This window comes from Pseudozyma flocculosa, assembly GCF_000417875.1.
Source record: "Pseudozyma flocculosa PF-1 unplaced genomic scaffold scaffold00023, whole genome shotgun sequence".
NCBI lineage: Eukaryota > Fungi > Basidiomycota > Ustilaginomycetes > Ustilaginales > Ustilaginaceae > Pseudozyma > Pseudozyma flocculosa.
In genome coordinates, this window is record NW_006920891.1 from 91,217 (window position 1) to 110,364 (window position 19,148).

At 64.9% G+C, this 19,148-nt stretch overlaps 6 protein-coding genes across 6 annotated transcripts; 3 read left to right on the top strand and 3 right to left on the bottom strand.

Annotated features, from left to right (window-relative positions):
• Positions 1-82: 82 nt before the first annotated feature.
• On the top strand, positions 83-2,692 carry PFL1_05995 (uncharacterized protein; the record flags this gene model as incomplete). The annotated part of the gene is made up of 1 exon (XM_007883533.1): positions 83-2,692. The coding sequence occupies one exon, from the start codon at positions 83-85 to the stop codon at positions 2,690-2,692; it is 2,610 nt and encodes an 869-aa protein (XP_007881724.1).
• A 482-nt stretch (positions 2,693-3,174) lies between these two features.
• PFL1_05996 (uncharacterized protein) lies at positions 3,175-5,835 on the top strand (the record flags this gene model as incomplete). The annotated part of the gene is made up of 1 exon (XM_007883534.1): positions 3,175-5,835. The coding sequence occupies one exon, from the start codon at positions 3,175-3,177 to the stop codon at positions 5,833-5,835; it is 2,661 nt and encodes an 886-aa protein (XP_007881725.1).
• Positions 5,836-7,939: 2,104 nt separating this feature from the next.
• On the bottom strand, positions 7,940-9,152 carry PFL1_05997 (uncharacterized protein; the record flags this gene model as incomplete). Its single annotated transcript, XM_007883535.1, has 4 exons — positions 7,940-8,092; positions 8,197-8,288; positions 8,383-8,406; positions 8,507-9,152. The coding sequence occupies 4 exons, from the start codon at positions 9,150-9,152 to the stop codon at positions 7,940-7,942; spliced, it is 915 nt and encodes a 304-aa protein (XP_007881726.1).
• A 332-nt stretch (positions 9,153-9,484) lies between these two features.
• PFL1_05998 (uncharacterized protein) lies at positions 9,485-10,743 on the bottom strand (the record flags this gene model as incomplete). The annotated part of the gene is made up of 3 exons (XM_007883536.1): positions 9,485-9,721; positions 9,835-10,375; positions 10,514-10,743. 3 exons carry the CDS (start codon positions 10,741-10,743, stop codon positions 9,485-9,487), a joined length of 1,008 nt encoding a protein of 335 aa, XP_007881727.1.
• A 1,173-nt stretch (positions 10,744-11,916) lies between these two features.
• On the top strand, positions 11,917-13,836 carry PFL1_05999 (uncharacterized protein; the record flags this gene model as incomplete). Its single annotated transcript, XM_007883537.1, has 1 exon — positions 11,917-13,836. The coding sequence occupies one exon, from the start codon at positions 11,917-11,919 to the stop codon at positions 13,834-13,836; it is 1,920 nt and encodes a 639-aa protein (XP_007881728.1).
• A 744-nt stretch (positions 13,837-14,580) lies between these two features.
• Positions 14,581-18,476, bottom strand: PFL1_06000 (uncharacterized protein; the record flags this gene model as incomplete). Its single annotated transcript, XM_007883538.1, has 3 exons — positions 14,581-14,595; positions 14,638-14,928; positions 15,411-18,476. 3 exons carry the CDS (start codon positions 18,474-18,476, stop codon positions 14,581-14,583), a joined length of 3,372 nt encoding a protein of 1,123 aa, XP_007881729.1.
• Positions 18,477-19,148: the final 672 nt, after the last annotated feature.

The window sequence follows — 19,148 nt, forward strand, 5'->3', positions numbered from 1 at the left end:
CCCCCTGGCTCTCTTCGCCACCACCATCACCGCCATCACCTCCCTTCTCAGCTCGTCTTCGGTCGTCTTCCAGCATGCCATCATGACCCTCGCAGTCATGTCCTCATCCGCCAGCGCCACCATGCAGCTCGCAGCATCGGCAACGGCGGCGGCAGCTGATCCCATGGCATGGTCGACCGGCCGCTGGCTCTCGCTGTCCAGCCTCGACCTGCTCCTGCTGCCCCCGCTCCTCGTCCTCTGCCTCTTCCTCACCTTGCCTGCCTTACTCTCCCTCTTCGCAGCCAGGCCCACAAAAGGCAGCACTCGCTTCTCGCCCGCGCCCTCGGCCTTTGTGGTGCCCGCCTTCACCCGCCACGCCCGCTTCCTGCCCCGCGAATCGGCTCACCGCTTCAAGTACAACACCCTCTACCTCGCCGTCCGCCTCGACAGCCTCGAGAGCCACGCGATCGACACCGGCCACGCCTTCGCTTGGAAGGGCTCCCACTTTGATCCAGAATGGCAGGACGAGTCGCGCCTGGCCGCGGCCAAACTCGTCCGAAGCGGCAGCCGCAGCATCAGCGGAGCCTCGGACACCGCCCCGGCTCCCAATAACGCCATCACCTCCATCGACGAGGAGGACGAGGATCTCGTCGAGCCTCCGCGGGCCGAGAAGCCCAGCCTGGAAGAGTGGAAGGCCAGCATGCGGCGCTCGGAGCGAAAGGAGCGGAGGAGCAAGGAGGAAAAGCGCCGAAAGGTCGACGCCACCACCTGGGCCATCACGGCGCTCCACCCGGAATCCTACCTCCGCAACGACTTCGACACAAAGCCCAGCGTCGATGCCGTCGGCAATGCTCTCGACAAAGAGGCCGCGCTGAGCTCGGCCCGCAAGGCGCAGTGGCTCCAGGGCTCGATCCTGCTCAAGCTCGCCTACGAGCTGCGGGAGCGCGGCTACCTCCGGCACGGCCCGCAGGACGAAACCGGGCTGGCGGGTACAGAGGCCAAGTGGTCCCAGGAGTTGGGCCAGGTCTGGACGGTGACGATGCCGGCCGTGTTCGGCATCAAGGGCATCAACCCGCTCACTGTGCACTACTGCTACCGGCCGGTCAATGCGCTTGCGGCTGGCGTCACTCCGCCATCGAACAAGGGCGACGGCCCCCATCACGGCGATGGAGCGCTGGGCGACTTTTGGCTGGTGGTTCTCGAGGTACACAACACCTTCAACGAGCGTCACGTTTACATCCTCGAGGCGGGCGTAGGCGAGGACAAGCCACGGCAGTCGGACGCTGGCTCCATCAGCGACAGCACCGATGAGGGCGGTCGACGCAGGGGCTACGACCATCAGTGGACGTTCCCGCGCTCCTTCCACGTTTCGCCCTTCAACGATCGCGGCGGCTACTACCGGCTCTTCCTGAGGGATCCCTTCCCTGGGCGCACGACGGCCGAACCATTCGTTCTGGGCATCCGCCTCCTGCTGCTCATCGAAGGCGGGAGCGAGGGCCAGGTCGAAGGCAACACGACACCCGCCAGCGCCTCCGTCACTGGCGGCCAGCACGCGCCGCCCCTTCTCCTCGAAAAGAAGCTCATGGCCTCGCTCGACTCCTACCCAGCCACGCACGACCGGCGCGTGCTGCCGCTGACGGCGCTGCACCTCTACATGGCACTGCTGCGCCAGCCGTTCGACCTTTTCCTCACGTTTGCCCGCATCCTCTTCGAAGCGGGCAAGCTGCACTTCGCCAAGAAGCTCGACGCATTCGGAAGGCCGGACATGGTGCAGACGTGGGAAGGCCAGGACGCGGTAGGCGCCCCGCAGCAGCATCAGCGCCAGCATCAGTGGGACGGACAGGGCATCCCGCCTCCCCTGAACCGGATCCAGCCGCATCGCAAGCTGGAGCAAGCATCCAACGAAGCCGCCAAGCCCGCCGGCGGGCTCCTCTACCCGGCTCAGGCAGCTGGCGAGACGGCCGCCAAGCGGTACCTCGAGCGATTTGCACAGAGGCGCGTCGAAGAGCTTGGCCGTGGTCGAGACGGCGCAGCGTGGTCCTTCAAGGTGGTCAGTACCGACCCAGCCGATGACGGCATCAGCGTCGCTGCGCCCGACGTCGCAACGGACCACGCCGACAGTGGGACGACCACACGAGAGCTGGTCCTCTACACCCGATCCGGGAGCGTGTACACCGACCTGCTGCTCTTTCGAGACGCGCGGGTGGCACGGCTGGTGGGGTCGTTGGTGGGCAGGCGCTGGGGGGTCAATGACGTCGCGCTCTTTGAGACATTCTTCGGACGCGACAAGCTCCACCGCGCAGGCACGGGCAAGACCGCAAGGTGGATCGAACGGGTGCAGAGGAGGCATCTGCGCTGGTCCCTCGACTGCGCCATCGCTGCCGATCCATCGATCGGGGTCAGCGTGCAAGAGGCGGAAGGGGGTCTCTATGCCGCCCTCGACTCGTCGGAGCACACTTCGGCCGACACTGCCGCGCTTTGCGCCTCCGCCTTGGACCTCGATGCGGCCTCACCGACCTGGTCCGTCTTCACGACGGTGCTGCTGTCGCACCTGGCGGGTGTGGCCGAGGAGAGGGCGTTCCACTACCTGGGCGCGCGGTACGTGCGCGGCACCGAACCGTGGCTCGAGCTGCAGCGCGGTATTCGCCTCTTGCGCGACGGCGAGTCGGTCAAGGCGTCGTGGGATCTTGGACTGGGCAGCGTACGGAGGTGATCGGGAAGGAGGGCGCTATGTCGGCTTCTCCGATTGGCGAATCATAGGCAGCCGGCCGGCCAGGTGGCCACCTCGTCTCCCTTGCGCGGTTTGGGCCGCGCAAGCCACTCAGCCCTGAGACCTGGCCGGACCAGAGTAGGCACGGCCATAGGAAAGGGCTGCGCTGGGTGAGGAAGGGCAGGGCAGGTCCACGCGCGCAGGCTCGCCCACACGTCTGCCAGAACTTTGGCACTGGTTCATTTGGCGTCGTCCTGTCTTCTCTTCTCCCTACCACCACCACCAACCCCTCTCGCCAACTGTCTGCGCCGTTGTCGTTTTCCTCTCGTTTTCCTCTCCCAGCCCGTCACCGTACCATTCCTCGATCCGAACCTCGTTCTTCCTCGCTTGTTGATACACGCCTCGCCTCCTGCCGCTATCGTCACCCGTCAGCATCAGTCGTCGGCTTGACGTTCCATCGCCTGCAGCGCTCACCCATCAGCGATATGTCCGGCAACGAATCTAGCGTCGATGACGGGCAGACGGACGCCACTTCGACCAGCGAGTCGGGCCAAGTCGCTCGAGAGCAGGCCGGTTCGCTCTCCGAGCTGGGCAAGCTGATGGCCAGGGTTCAGCAGCAGCAGCAGGACCTCGCAAGCTTCACCTTTGGTGGTCTCGCCGACACGTTGCCGCCGCTTTCTAGCATCAGCGTCAACGGGTGCGGTCCGATCCCCCTCCCGCTCGTCGACCACGAGGACGCCAAACGACTCGCTGGTGTCTGCGAACGGGCGCCGTCACCGTGCGCAGCTTTTGCCGACGCTTCGGCTGGCAAACCCTGCCAGCTCGATGCGGGAAAGGTGACCGTCGACAACCAGGCGTGGCGCGACGGCCTCGCTGCCCTTGGCTCGCAGATCGCCGACAGGTTCGGCTTTGTCGACACGCCCCTCACGCTGCACCTCGACAAGTTTCTCTTTCACGAGGCCGGCGGTCCCTCTGGCAGCCTTTGTCGCACCAAATCCCGCGACGGCATGTTTGCCACGCTCGTCGTGCAGCTCCCCTCGATCCACAGCGGCGGCCAGCTGGCCGTATACAAGGGAGGCGACTCGATGACGCACGACTTTGGCGCTGTAGCCGGCACGACCGCGTCCGGATGCCACTTTGCTGTCCACCACTCGGACCTCGAGCACGAGGTGCTGTCCGTGACGCAGGGCTACCGTCTCCTGCTCGTCTATGCCGTCTGCTGGCCGGCGGATCGCGCCAGGTCGACGATCCCCTCCACCGTCGACGACGATGTCGTCTCGCAGATGGCGGCTTGCCTCTGGCATCTGAGCAAACAGGAGCGTCACTTCTACCTCTTCCTCGACCACGAGTACCCTGCCGAGCTCAGCACCGGTCAAGGCAACACGGTCTTCAAGGGCGTCGACCATGAGCGCCTCGTGAGCCTGCGTGCCGCCAATACGCTGCTCTCGGAGGATCGCCGCTACGCATTCTTCGTGGCCAAGGCCCGGATTGACCGGAGATTTGTGTCCCACTCATATGGGGACGTGTCGTTGAGCAAAACGTGCGCGATCGCCTTTGCAGATTTGCAACACCTCGACGGAGGCACGCGCATCCCGGGAAACTGCAGTCCAGACAAGTACTTCGGCGACGAGGACATCCTCAACCCGGACGCCGAAACGCTCAAGGATCCCTGGGAGCGACGCCCAAAGGCGCAGGACGAGAACGGCGTGCACGAATCGGAACTTCCAGAGCGGTGGACCAAGAATGTCCTGATCGCGTGGCCAGACCGCGATTGGCACCGGCTTACGATAGCATGCGTGGGGGAGACCAACTACTTCTGCAACAACATCCTGGCCAGGCACATCCTCCCAGACGCCTCCCTGCGATCTTTCCTGGAGCTCACAAAGAAGTTTCACGCCCCCACGGTACGTGAACTCAAGAGCAAGATGCGTCTCGAGAACCTATGCGTAATCGTCGTCCAGACACTCGTCAAGCGCCCGTTCAACCAGCAGCTGCTCGACCTCCTGTTGGACATCTACTCGATGACCGACATGCTCCAGTCCCCGTTTGCCGACAGGCGCGCCTTCCTCCCGCTGCTCATGTGGGAGGAAGCGAGGCCGACGGTACGGGTTCGCCTCTTTGACATGCTGTCCCCAGACCCGCTCCTCATCCTCACGGCGGTGGTACAGTGCAGAGAGGACGGAGCGCAGGACATGGCCGAGACGCTTATCAAGGTCCTGCTGCGTTCCGAACACGGCCTCGGACGTGGAGACCATGGTTTCAATTGCGCGAAGCCATTCACGATACTCCGCTACGCACTGTCCGAGCCGAACGCCGCCGTCTGCGGAAACGTCGTGCAACGACTCCTCAACTCACCCGATGCCCGTCTTAGCTTCGAACCGGGCATGGACGCGCTCCTCGGGATCCGATCCGACTCTCCGGACGACTACAGCGAGGCGAAGCGCGATGCCATCCGTCCGTACGTCGAGCGCAGCCTCGCCTGGCTCCGAGAGGAGCGCGACGAGACCGCGCTGCCCAGGCCGGCGGAAGACTACTGGCGCTTCGATTCCGCCGACTTCTACCACGATGCCCGGGTCGAAGCTTTCCTCCGGGGACCCGAACGCACCATCACCATCTCGGGACTGGACGCAGCCGAGGCGCGGGACCTCGTCGCCAACTGCGAAGAGAGGATGCCCGTCGAAGCCGCGACGAACGTGGAGGCGTGGCGACGTCGTGGCTGGCGCCCGTTTTCGTTTACGACGGCGGCGACGTTCGAGGCGGACGACGGCAGGACGTCCTGCGTCACGCTCACCAAGACGGACCTGTACCCGCAGCAGCGTCAGCTCGGTCGATCCTGGAAGGTGAAGAGATTGGACAAGCAGCTGGCCGAGTGGGCGTCGCTGCTCGTGGTGTCCTCCCGTCCTCGAGCTAGCGCGGAGACGGTCCAGATCGAGGCCGAGGCCGAGCCGAATCGCGATGGCGTGCATGAGAAGGATGTCCAGCAAGCTCAGGGAGCATCGACGTTGCAGCCGAAGCCGGACGAGGGCAGCAAGCCCGCCGCTGCTCCCAGCTCTGCTCGCAGCAGAAGGGCCACATCGCCGCACTCGCAGGACGGGGCGGATGAAGGACAAGAGCACCGAAGCAAGCGGATCAAGACGGACGAGTAGGCCGAGCAGCCGCGCTCATCAGCCACGGCTCTCTCCGGCTTCTTCCTCCGACCCGATTCGGTGTGGATCGAGCTGGCGCGCCTTATCGAGAAGATGCAGAACACAGTGAAGGAAAGACGATCAAGAAGACGGCATCGACGCGCGATGGGGGGCGCCAAGCGAAGAGAAGAAGGCGCACTGCGACGCCAAAGGCCAAGACGACCTCGAAAAAGTGAAGATTCAGCGACCAGCATCGACGACGACGGTGCGGGACGATCCGTTCGAGAGCTGGTCCTCTCACGGCAACCAGAAAGGCACACGCGCGACAGACACCAGACAAAAACGACGACGGCGGGCCGTTTGTTCCTTTTGCAGAGCCGCGATGAACCAAGCTCGACCGAGCAGAAGAAGTACCAGGGCGATGGCGGACGCTGGCCGTCTGTCTGTGCCATCATGAAGCGATCTGTGAATCGAAGATGGGGGGCCATCGCATCGCGTGCCTCTTTGAGCTCTTGCGGTCGCCTCAGACCGGACTTGGGGCACCCAGCTACATACATGATCCATGCGAAGGTCCCCCACCTCCCGCCCTTGCGGCAGCGACGCAGATGCCCATCCACCGTGACTCCGCGAGAGGGGAGCGGTACGTTCGCCGCGCACTCGTATGGGCTCCGCTCTAGACGCATATGTGTGCCGCTGTCTGCTCCTTTGCGCTCGCCACTATCCATGCTTCCACCTCGCACGTCCTTGCGATATTCGGCGATCAAGCCGTGTCAGACCGCAGCAGCCGTTGGGCGCCGTCATCGTCATCGTCATCGTCATTGTCATTGTCATTGTCAGAATGACAGCTGCATTGCTTCCGACCCGCTCCGCAGCCGCTGTTCAGGTCGGCGTGTCGTCGAGGATGACCGGCAAGGAGCTTACCGTTGCTGACACGGCGGCTGTACCCCTCGCTACATACGTCAGGTGCTGAACGGTGCTGCATTACTTTCTCTTATTCTCCGAAGGATCGAAGATCAATGTGACGGGGAGGCTGCCCTCTGAACCACGAGTGGGAGGACAGGGCCGCTCGCCAAGAGAATCATGTCTCTAGATCCGTGCGTACTCCTGCGGCTCGACAAAGTCAGCCGAAGTACTGCTGAACCTTGAACCATCCTGACGCGGGTCTGAGCTGCTGCTACACTCTGGGCACTTCGATGTTGCACAGACGGCACGGGAAGGAGTGACGCCAAGAGGACACGGCGACGTTGTCTTGTCCTCCCTCGTCTTGGCATGTGTTGCGACAGACTAGCTCGAGCCGCCTTGACGCGGCCATCATCATCCTGGGGCCGTACGGCGCGATCCGCGCGCGCAAGTCCCATCCTCGCTCGCTGCCGCACATCTGGCTTGCCAGAGCATGATCGCCGCGTTCTTGCTCTGCTTTCTCGCGACTGACGAAGAACGGGCGCTATTGGGCATGAAGGGGGGAGAGGGGGGAAGGGATATAAGGTCCTGTCGCCATTTGATCCGACGTCGATCTTCACCGCTTCACTCCGTTACTCACACTCCCACCGTCTCAGTCCAGCCGTCAAGACCAAGTCCCAAGTTCCAGGGTCACCTTTCACGATCCGCGAGTTCCTCCAGGTCCAAACGACAAGAGAAGATGCACCCTCCCACCTCCTTCCTCCTCGTCCCCCCTCGTCCTCTTCCTCCTCGTTGCAATCTCGAGCAGTACAGGCGTACACGCCAAGCACCCGCAAGATCGCAAGCCAGCCAAGTGCAAGGGGGCCGGTGAACCTCCGCTCTACCCTACGCCGGCTCGACCTCAGACTACCCCGACGCCTTGATCACCCTCGATCGCGCGAGGCAGGAGGAAAGGGCGGCACCCCAGCTGCGCAATCTCAACATGCTCGTCCCGATCCTCGTTTGAGGCAGGTCAAGAGCTCGTCGTTCCCTATCGCCATATCTGCGAGAACGCGCCGATGCACAGGCGGAGCGGGAGCGGCAACGCTGCTTCGACATCTGTGAATCCCACCTCCTTTCCCCTCCTCCTCTGTACCCCCTACGGAACCCCATGTCCAACGCGCCTCGCCATGCTTCCTGAAAGGACCCACCCATACATTCCCCTCGTGCCCGCCTGCGGGGGTTATCAATCAAAGACGATCTTCATGCCATAGTACTGCACGTACCCGGCCACGATGGCGAGACCGATGCAGGTAGGCAGGAGTTCGAGGCGTACGGCGGCAAAGATGCACAGCGTCCCCAGCGGCGGCACGCGGCGCATCACGACGTCGTAGGGTGACTGCTCGTCGACGTGCGAAATTAGGGAGCAGTACCAGTGCGGATTATCAGCGACGACGTCGGTCAACAAGAGCTGGATGCGGGGCGCGCGACCGGGCAGCGCACCTTGTTGACGATGTAGATGAGCGCCGGCGTGCATATGGTGAAGATGAGAAAGAGGAGGACTTGGAGTAGCACCTTGCGCTTTGATGTCAGGTCTGCGATTGCGGAACGCCGGTCACGGGCAGTCAGTCGGTCCGTCCGCTCAGCACCTCTACAGGTCAGGAAGGTGGTCGATGGGAGGAAACTTACTGTACCAGATGAAGAGCGCCAGCACTGCAGGTGTGGGAGGGCACGGATCGCCTGACTCGTCAGCCTCTCACTGCGTCACACATCCACCGCTTTTCCCTGGGGTGGTCGGGGCCAGCTGACTCACACGGCAGGGATCCGACGAGCCTGGCCATCTGGTCAAAGAAGCCGACGGTCTCGGCGTACTGCTGTCGTACGAGGATGTCGAGCAGGGTGTAGACGAAGCCAAAGGGCATGGTCCAGATGACGAGGTCGAGGGCGGATTCGAGCGCGGGCGACATGCCCCTGGCCTCCTGGTCGCGCATCAGCTTTTCCGCATCGTCGTCCGAGGCGTACTCAGCATCCGAGGGCTGGCCGTAGTCGTCTTGCGAGTCGTAGTCCTCGTCGTCGTCGTCGTCGTCGTCGTCGTCGGTGGAAGCGGTCCACTCTGCTGCCGGACCCCCGGCCTGCCGTGGCCGTGGTGGTGCCCTCTGCCGAGGCTGTGATGTCGACTTGCCGCCACTGCTGCTGCCGCTGCCGCTGCCGGTCTTTACGTCGCTCGGCCGCTTTTTGAGATCTTCGAGCTGTTTCTGCGCCTCTTGGAGCGTGATGTAGTCCTTTGGCAGGCCGAGCTTGTCGAGCACGCCCGTCTGGAAGAGGACCTGTTCGCGCTGGGCCGAGGTGAGCATCTCTGCCTCGTCGTCGTCGTCCGCCGCCGCGCCGGTGCCAGCGCTGCCGCCTGCGTGTGGAACATTGGAGACGTCTTCTGATACGATCTCGGTGATCTTGCCCATCGTCGGTGCTGTTCCGTGTGGGTGGTCGTGAAAGTGGTGGTGGTGGTGGTGGTGGTGAGGTGCCAAGGCGAGGGCCCTTGGGACCCCTTTTTTCCGCGGCGTTTTCGGACGAGTTTTTGGCGGCATGCCTCCACTTTTATTTCTTCCTGCCTCGGAGACGCGCCGTTGCCGCACGGACCGCTGCCGCTGCCGCTGCCTCTGCCCCGCTCGCCACCATCAACCAAGTCGACCTGCTCTGCTGCGCAGGCTGCGGCGGTGATATCCTCGGACGACGTTGCGACTGGGCGCCCTCGCCCATACACCCCGCTACACTACGCTGCACCCGCACTGCGCTACGCGAGGAACTCGAGCATGTGCTGCGCCACCAGGTCCGGGTGCGTCAGGACGATCCAGTGATTGCCCTGCGGGATCACCTTGACCTCGAGCCCAGGTCCAAAGTAGCGCTTGGTGGCCAGGGGCACGATATCGTCGGCGTCGCCCCAGATGGCCACGCACCGCTTGCCAAACGACTGGACGACCTTTTCGTGCACCTCGCCGCTGTCAAACACGGGAGAGCACTGCAGGCTCGACTGCGGCGTGGCAGACGGCAAGGGACAGCAGAGAAGACAAATAGGGGGTCAGGGTGCGCATCCAGGATGATGGACGACAGCGCCGACAACGACCACGACCATGACCCACTCACGATGAAGCTGTACTGGTATCCCGCGTGGTTCTCCGACTGCCAGTGCACCACGCTGCCTTTGGGCGGCTTGGGCAGGATGTTGACCGCGCCCAGCAGCAGTCGCACCACCGACACGGGCATCAGCCGCGAAAAGGCCATCCGCCGAGCCAGGCCCAGGTGCTTCCTCGGCGTACCTCCGGCGGGGCAGATGAGCACCAGCCGTCGCACCCGCCCGGGGAAGTAGTGGGCAAATTGCGACACGATGGCGCCGCCCAACGACATGCCCGCCAGGTCGAACCGATCAAAGTCGGGCACGTCGCCGAGAACAAAGAGGATCTGCGAGACAAACAGCGACACGTCCTGCGGAACCAGGGGCGCGTCCGAGTAGCCGCGGCCCAGCAGGTCAAAGCAGAGGACCCGGTAGCCCTGCTCGACGAGCTTGGGGATCAGCTTGGACCAGCATGGCGTCGGCGTAGAGATGCCGTGCACCAGCAGCAGCTTCTTGCCATCCCGCGGGCCAATGTCGTAGTACCGAATGCGACCGAGGGGCGTCTCGAGGTCTCTGAGCGGTGGCAAGAGGGCACAACCACCAAGCAGCAGCGGGAAAGCCAACCCGACCGTCAGCGGATCGTCGCGACCAGTGGCTTCCGACGAAAGGAGAGGCAGTCCAGGCGGCACACTGACACCTCGCCCGACTCACTTTGCGCCAGGATAGAGGTCGGTCGGGTAGGGTCCGTCGTTGCTGCGCGGCGGCGAGAGGAGCAGCGCGGGTCGGATGGCATGGTCGATGCCACCCCTGGCCACCGACGAGACAAAGAGGCAAGCGATGGCGCCAACGGCGGCCGCCGCTGCAGCCGTTGCCGCCGTCGAGGCGTTGCCGTGCGGGCCGCGGCCAAAGATGTGCGCGAGGTCGAGGTGATAGGGCGCCATCGTGCGTGGTCCGCTGATCCAAGGGCGGCAAGCAAGGAGAGAGAAGTGCAGGATGCAGCCGGCGGCAAGAGGGACGATGCGGCACCGCACGGCTAGAGGTCGAGGCAACGAGGCAGGGAGAGAGGCCAAGCGGCGGAAGGCAGGGATGGCCGACGTAAGGTGCCGGTCGGGAGCAAAGGCGGCCTAAGAAGCTTCCGGCCGCGGCAGACGGGCCAGGCTCAGGGGCTCACCGCACCCGCTTGCCTGGCCATCCCTGCCCTCGCCGGCAGCGTCCCGAAAACGTGGCCACGGCGACGGAAGGCCAGCGGACAGGCTAGGGCCGCCGTCGGTAGGCAATTCGTAAGCCACGCCCGCACCGAGGCTGGGCGAGGTTTCGGAGAGAGCGGTGGCTGTGCCAAAGTCTCGAGGCGGCCGCCAAAGAGGGGGTCAGACGAGCAGATAGAGCAGATCGACCGACACCTCCGCCAGCCTCGGACCTGGCCTGCCTTGACCGGCCCCATCCGCCACGGCGGCATCCCTCCATCGGTCTGCTCAGGGGTCGAGTGCAGGGCCGGCAGGCAGGCTTCGGGTAGAAGGTCGCTCCACCGGCCCTCCGTCCCCGCTGCTTCGGCGGCTGGGTTGGAGTCGGAGTGGCCGCGGATGGTGTTGGTCGGGTTGCGTGCACAGGGCCAGAGGCAGAGGCAGAGGCAGGCCAGGCCTGGCAGCGCCAAATATCAAATTCATCCGCGGGGCAGCGGGGCAAACAGCCAGGCCTACCTGGTCGGCCAGGCCAGGGCAGACCACGGCCGTACGTCTGTGTCGGCTGTTGGCCGAAGCCGCTCCACCTCGGTTCATCACCCATCGCCCTGTGATCCGACCCCGCTGTGACGCCCGCCTCTCTCTCTGCCTTTGCCTCGCTTCGCCTTGTCTCCATCGCCGCGCCTCTCGCCGGCGCTGCTCCATCACCACCACCACTAGGCACCATCTCCGCGACTGCTGCGCCCCCCCTTCCCTGACCCGCCGGCTGCGCCCTTGGACGCCGCTTTGACAAAAAGCCGCATCGCCTCTTGGTCGTCCCCGGCTTCTCTCTTGCCCTCCTGCCACCACCTCACCTTCTGTCCCGCTCCCAACGTCTACGACGGCCTCCAAGTACCTTCGCCGCTGTCGCTTTCGCCGCCGCCCTCCCGTCCGGTGATGCCTCTGTCCCCCCTCGCTCAGCCCAACCCGACCACCACCTTCATCAACCCTCACAGCGTGTACGGATCGCCCAACCAGGCCTCGCGCGCGCAGCAGTCTAGGCACCAGCTCGCCGCCTCGTCCCACTCGGCCTCGAGCACCCCCCGCTCCGTATCGGCCGCACCCTCGCCCTCGGCCCTAGAACACTCGGACCCGCTCAGCAACCCGCTCCTCGCAGGAGGATCCCAAGACACCAAGGTCGACCCCGCCACCTTGACCGCCCTCCAAGACGCAGACGCCAGCTACGAAGACGCCTCCCTCTCCGGCTACCCCTCCATCCGCGACATCCAGGCACAGGCCCAGAGGCACCAGCAGTACTACTACCCCGCCGACTACCCGTCCCCGGCCGACCACCACCCCTCGACGACCGAGCACAACAGCCGCTGGACCCCCAAGCCCTTCCGCAAGCCGCCGCTCCAGCGCAATTACGACAGCTACCGCTCCATTGCCCACCCGTTCGAGTCGTTTAGCGACAGCGACCACTCCCACCCCAACCACCGCCGCCGCCCAAACAGCACCCTCTTTGGTCGCCTCGCCAGCCGCGCCTCCGAGTTTGGCCGCAACATGTACGCCCAGAACCAGAACGGCAATGACGGCACCGCCGACCAGCACCAGCACCAGCACGTACACGTTGGACCGGCTGCTGGTGTCAACGGCGGACAACACATCCCCTCGGCTTCCAAGCTGCCCGGCGGCGACCTTTACCGCACGCTGCGGTGGTCGCGCCAGCGCCCGCCCATGACGCGCGAGCGCAAGCTGCTGCTGCTGCGCAGCTACCTGCCGGACTGGATCATCACCATCGTCCTGGCCGGCCTGCTGGCGCTCATCAACAATGTGCACGGCTTCCGCCGCGAATTCAGCCTGACCGACACGAGCATCCAGCACACATTTGCCACGAGCGAGCGCGTGCCCATGTGGCTGCTCGGCGTGTCGGCCGTCATTGTGCCCGCCCTCATCATCGCTGGCGTGGCGCTGGGCGTGTCGCGCTCCGTGTGGGACCTGCACAACGGCCTGCTGGGTTTCGTGCTGGCCCACTGCCTCAACGTCACCGCGACCACCATCATCAAGGTGTGCGTGGGCCGTCCGCGTCCGGACCTGATTGACCGGTGCCAGCCGCGGCCGGGCTCGGCCAACGCGCAGCCGTACGGCCTGGCCACGGACGCCATTTGCAGCGTGGGCGTCGACAATTCGGAGCTGCGCGACGGCTTCCGCAGCTTCCCCTCTGGCCATGCCAGCTCGGCGTTTGCGGGCCTGACGTTCCTCAGCCTCTACCTGGCCGCCAAGATGCACCTCTTTGACCGGCGCGGCCACGCCATCTCGGCCTGGCTCACGCTGACGCCCATGCTGGGCGCCGTGCTGATCGCAGTGTCGAGGACCATGGACTACCGCCACCACGCCACCGACGTCATTGCCGGCGGCATCCTCGGCTTCGTCATGGCCTTTAGCGTGTACCGCCTCTACTTTCCGCCGCTCAGCCACCCGCTCTGCCACAAGCCCTACAGCCCGCGTATCCCGCGCGAGGGAATGTTCTCCACCGGCGCCGGCTACGACGAGGGCGATGTCGAGGAGAACGCGTCGGAGCTCGACGACTCGCCGCGACACCAGCACCGTCACCACCACCACCACCACCACCATCGTCACCACGGTGCTGATACCGCCGCTGCTGTTGGTGGCGATGGCGCAGGTGGTGCGACGACGACGACGACGTACGGCGGCGCACCCGGTGCGGGCACGCACTCGCGGCAGGGATCGGATGCGCGCATGCTCGACGCCACCAAGGGCGTGGTGCAGGCCTACGAGCGCGACCCGAGCCCCGTCCACGGCGCAAAGGCGTCGCTCGAAGACGACTACGTCCCCGAAACCGTCAACCGCGTCTGAGTCCGTTGGATTTAACCCCCGCCTGCCGTTGGAAGAACGACGACGACGGACGTTGTTGCGCCGGCGGTTGATGGCCGTGTATATATTCTGCTGCTTATCGACGAACGGACGAGACGAGACGAAACGAAACGAAACGAAACGAGACGAGACGAGACGAGACGAACAATGATTTCTCCAGACTCGCGGTCCCCCCGCCATCCCCGTTTGGTACGATGCGGGGTGGCGGAGCGTAGACGGGTTGATCGAATGCGACGCCGGTGCACAGCTCCCGTTCCGCCAGCTGGAGACGGCCTGTCTGCGATGGCGACAAAGAGACGGGATCGAGTCGAGCCAGGCCGACAAGGCCCGACCAACGTGGGGCGAGAGCGGCATCAGAGGCGAGGCAGCCATCCGACGGTCCAAGCTCCAAAGCTACGTCGGGAGGGGGGGTAGATGTGTGCCGAGGCGCGCAGCAGGTCGACGAGGCCGTCGCAGGCCTCGGCGGGGAGGTGGATCCGTTCGATGCCCTCCCCCCCGCTTTTTGCCTGCATGACGGCGGCAGCCGTCGAAGAGGGGAGGATCTGGAAGAGACACTTGGCTGCGTGGATCGGTTGCCGTTTCGGGTTCGTCTCGTTCTCGCCCCGTTGTCGTCGGTTTGAAAGGGCGGGTGGGAGAGGATGGGAAGTCAAAATTTGAAAGGAGGGTTGGAAGAGCCAGATCTATCATCCACGCACGCCGAGGATGGCATCGGAACGGGATTGGGCGTCAGTGGGAGTGGTCCTGCCCGGCGACTAGGGAAGGAAGGGGCCAAGGCAGACTCACCAGGATCCTCTCGCGACCGCTCCCCTCGTCGGCCAGGACAAAGTGGTAGGCGGCATGGGCGCGGGCGACGTCGAGCATCTGCGCCGAAACGAGGCGCGGCAGTGCGTCCGGTTCCGACGCGCTCGAAATGGCATGCTTGTGCAGCTTCAACGCCGTCACGCCCCCGGCCGCATCGGACGTCGAGCTGGACACGAAGGCCGCACCGACAGAACGAAGGCATGCCGTACATCGCACCACCGCCGCCGTCGTCGTCGTCATCGTCGTCGCTCCTTCTGCCGCGCTCGCCGTAGCCTGTCGGCGTCAAGAGAGCCCAGGAAAAAAAGGGGGATGCGGAGCGTCAGCCGATGTCCTCTACGTTAGTGACCCTCCTCTCTACGGATCTGGGGAGGGGAGAGTGTTTCTGGGTAGAGTCGAGGTCGATCTGGGACGCATAGTATCAGTCGGGTCGTCGAAGCGGACAGACGGCCGTACGGACCAGAGGCCAGGCGAGGACGGAGAAGAGGTTGCGCGCCGAGACGCAAACCTGCCTGCCTGCCCGCCTTAGCCGCGAAGCGACCGACAGCGAAACGGCGGCGGTTCCTCGTCATGCGGCGGCAACATCCCGTGCCTTTGTCCGCCTTTCCTCGGTCCGAGACGGCCGTGTCCGCTTCGACCGCCGGTGGGCTGGGTAGGCGTCGACTTTCTGATGGTCCGGTGGTGGCTGCAGAACAGCAGTAGAGTGCAATATGGAGTAGGAAGAGCCAGGGAGAGCGTTTCATGTCACGGCCACTCACCGTCGGATGGCTGCTGCCTGCAGCCGCGTCCCACGAAAGCGCGTCTGGCCGTGCTGACGAGGCCGGGAGCATCAGATGCAGGTCGGCCACCCAGACCTCGTCGGATGGGATGGGCCTGCCTTCTTCGAGACCCTGTTTGCCCCTTGCCACGCTCTCGTTGAGCTCCTGGTCGCCGTGGCACATCCACGCGTCGACCAGCTCCTCCCAGTGCTGCGAGGGCAGCGCTCGATACCGCCGTGTCGTGAGGCCAAGGTCCGCCAGTACGGCGTCGCAGCCGGCGCAGGACAGCGTCGGGGGCCGGTGCAGTGCCAGCGAGTCGGAGGAAAAGGGAAATGCGACGGGCTCGGACGAGTGTGACAGGTGCGTGGACGGTGCGCTGCTGATGGCAGCCCGTCGAGGCATGGAAAGCCGGAAGGCGAAGTGGTCCTGGCTGAGCTGCGCGGACCCCCTTTGAAGCGGTACGCCGAGGCCAGGTAACGGGACAGTCACGTCAGGGTGGGAGCTTGAAGGGCCTTGCGATAGGTGCAGCGTCGTCTCGAGGCTGTCCTCGGCATCGTCAACAGAAGCGCTGCCGCTGTTGCACACTTCGTACACGAGGTTTGTCGTCGTTGTCCCAGGGCTGCCGCCGTAGACCGTCGCCATACCATTTATGGCGAACAGGTTGGCCTGGGTCTCGAGGATGTAGTGCATTCCTGCAACCGAGCGAGAATGGGCGAGCGCGACAGTCTGAGCATCCAATGCCGTTCCCTCGGCGCCAGCAGCCGGACCTCGTGCCAACGACGACGGGAGCGATAGCGGCGACGACTCACATGCGGTGGTCTGAGGAACCGAAGCAGGGTGGCTGGCCGCGCACACCATGTCGGCGGCTCCGTCGCCGCGCTCGCCCCGCGTTGCCGAAGCCATCGCAGTAGCGGCGCTGATGCTCGCCCTCGGCGTGGTCGTGTCGAGAAGGTCGTCGCGGCCGCCAATCAGGTCCGGCTGCGAACCGCGTCGAGAGGCCGATGCCGACGCCGACGGCCTCTTGCCTCCAGAGCGCCGCGGTGCCATGATGGCATCCTGGCCCGCCATCCGGGCCTGGCCCTGGTTGTTGAGCAGCTGGAAGAGGGTCTCATCGGCGTCGGCGTTGACGTCGCGGTCGATACCGACGCTCTCGGGCTCGTAAGCAGAGCCCAGGAGCGCGCTAGCCTTGCGGCCGGGACGCGGCTTCATCGCCACCCTCTGCTCGCCCAGATCCATGTCCTGGGCACGGTGCACCGAGGCAAAGAGCTCGTCGAGCGAGGCAAAGTCGCGCTCCTGACCCTCGCTATTGCTCCAGCGCATCGACGTTCCCCGCATCTCCGCATCGCGCTCCTTTGCCTTGCCCTTGACATCGACAAACGAGCTGCGCTTGAGAGTGTTGGCGAGGCTCGTCACCGAAAACTTGCGACCGAGCTGGGCGGCCGCCGAGAGTCGTCGGTGAGTGCGGACGTCATTGTCGACGCCGAGGAGGCGGCTCGAAGAGGCAAACGCCGACGAGGACCCCGTCGCCCCTCCTGAAGTCGGGTCGGACGCCTTGCGCGTGCGGATCGAGGGCGGATCGGCGCGCTGGTCATTGAGCCGAGGCGTGGCAGCCAGCTTGTCCATCATCCTCTGCAGGCGGTCGTCGCGCATCTGGTCGGGCGGCAGTGAGCAGCGCTGGTTCAAAAATTGCGGGACCGCCGAGTACAATCGTTCAATCGAATGTTGGATGACGAGCAGGTCCTCGGGCGTCCTGGCCGCATAGGCGGCGGCCGCTTGCGATCGGAGCGTCGACGTCGACGTCTGCTTCTCGGCCTCCTTGACTGGCGCTGCGGGTTGCGGAACGGCCTCGTCATCTTGAAGCTTCTCCTTTTCGGCGGAGCGGAGGTGCGAGAACGCTTCCTCTTCATCGGTGTAGCTGGGCAGGGACCAGATTCGCTCGCGGAAGCCGGCCAGATCCTTGCTGTCGGCTGCGACCTTGCCGTGCGATCCGTGGGTGTCGAGCGAGCCGCAGCCGTAGGACGGGGGCAAAGAGTGTTCGGACCAGACCGAGGCTCGCAGCGGTGCGTGGTAAGACGTGGAAGACTGCGCCAACGTGGCACGGCCTGATTCGACCGAGACCATCGAGGCCCGCGTGGAGCTCCTCGAGGCGGCTTTTGGGCTCAGCTGGGGCATCAGCTCGCGGACCAGGGCATCGTATGGACCAGGAGCGGGTCGACTTGCATGGCTTGCGTGGTTCAGGCTCCCCACGACGTCGCCTTGCTCGGCGAGCTGTGGAGAGGGATCGACGGGCCGGACCTCGGTCGAGCTGCGCCAGGCAACGAGCTCCTTGGTGATGGCCACGAGCTCCGACAGCTGCTGCCAGGCCTCTTGGCTAGGCACTGAGGTACGTGCCGAGCCTGAGCCGGCCGCAGGGCCAGGAGCAAGCGGCGCTGCTGCGTCACGCAACAGAGTGCTCGCATGCAAGGAAATCAGCCGACGATGTAGCCGGCCAAAAGCATCGCCGACGGCGGCGTCGACGGACACATCGCCAAAGGGGTTGTCGAGCTCCTCGCTATGAGACGATCGTGCAGTCGCGAAAGAGTCGCGGCGCCGCGCCGATGTCGAGCGCGGCTTGGAGTCGAGGTGGCGAGCATCCGACGGAACATCAGGAGCCGTTCCCGAGCTGGTCGGATCGGAGGAAGTCCTCGGAGGGCCGCGCACCTGCTCCAAAGCGGCGAGCATGGCGACAAGCGCCGTGGCGAGGTGCAAGTCGTCGGCGTCGACCGGTTCAGAAGCGGTCGTGATCCGCCGCAGGCGCTGCTGCAGCATAGACAGGTGTTCGAGGCCGCCCTCCTCCGAAGACTGTCGAAGCACCTCGACGAGCTCATCCCGTGTGGGAGAGGGCGGCGAGGCGGCCGATGAGACGCTTTCGGCGAGAACGGAGATTGCTTCCTGGGTCTCCTCAGACAGCTCCCGCAACGATCTCTTCAGGTCGGAATCGACGCCGGGTTGATTCACGATGTCAAAGGCAACGTCGTGGGTACCCTCGATCCTGTACTGGTAGACTTTGCTAAGGTCCTCGGGCATCTTTGAAGGCGCGCTATGCGCCGCGCTTTGCGGGACATGTGCGACAGACGGGCCAGCACAAGAGCCGGGTTGGACGCCGAGCGAGAGAGGGGCATCGGTGGCAGAGACGCACAAGGAAGCGTCGACGATTCGAGAGGCTGGGCTGTCCTGTGGCTCGTGGGTTGGGACCGAGGGCAGGATGATTAAGTCGGCGGTGCGGAGTATGGTTGGAGACGAAGGCACGAGCCCGGCTGGTCTGGTGTCCCTTTGCTGCCGCGGCGAGGGACCGGCTGCGGAGATGGTGCTGTCCCGGGTCCGTGTCGAAGCCAAGTGCGCCTGTGACGGGGCGTGAGGACGCTCGAGGGTGGCCATGGTGCAGCGGTCAACGATGGTGATGGAGGCGAGTGAGGCGGTGAGCGATGCGTTCTTTAGGCGCTAGGAGATATGACAGGCGCCGGCAGAGCGTGGTTCGCCCAAAGAGCGAGGTCGACGGCGGCGGTGGAAGAGCCCGCAAGTGAGGATGTGGGCTTCAGGGGCTGATCAGCGGCGGCGAGGTGGGGCGAGAATGACGCGACGACGGGTCATCCGAGGTGGATCTCGGGGACTCGAGCAGCCAAGGAGCAAGGCGTAGCTGGCGGTGGCGGTGCCCAAACTTCGGCCCACTTCCGAGAGGAGCCTTAGAGCGGTCCGAAA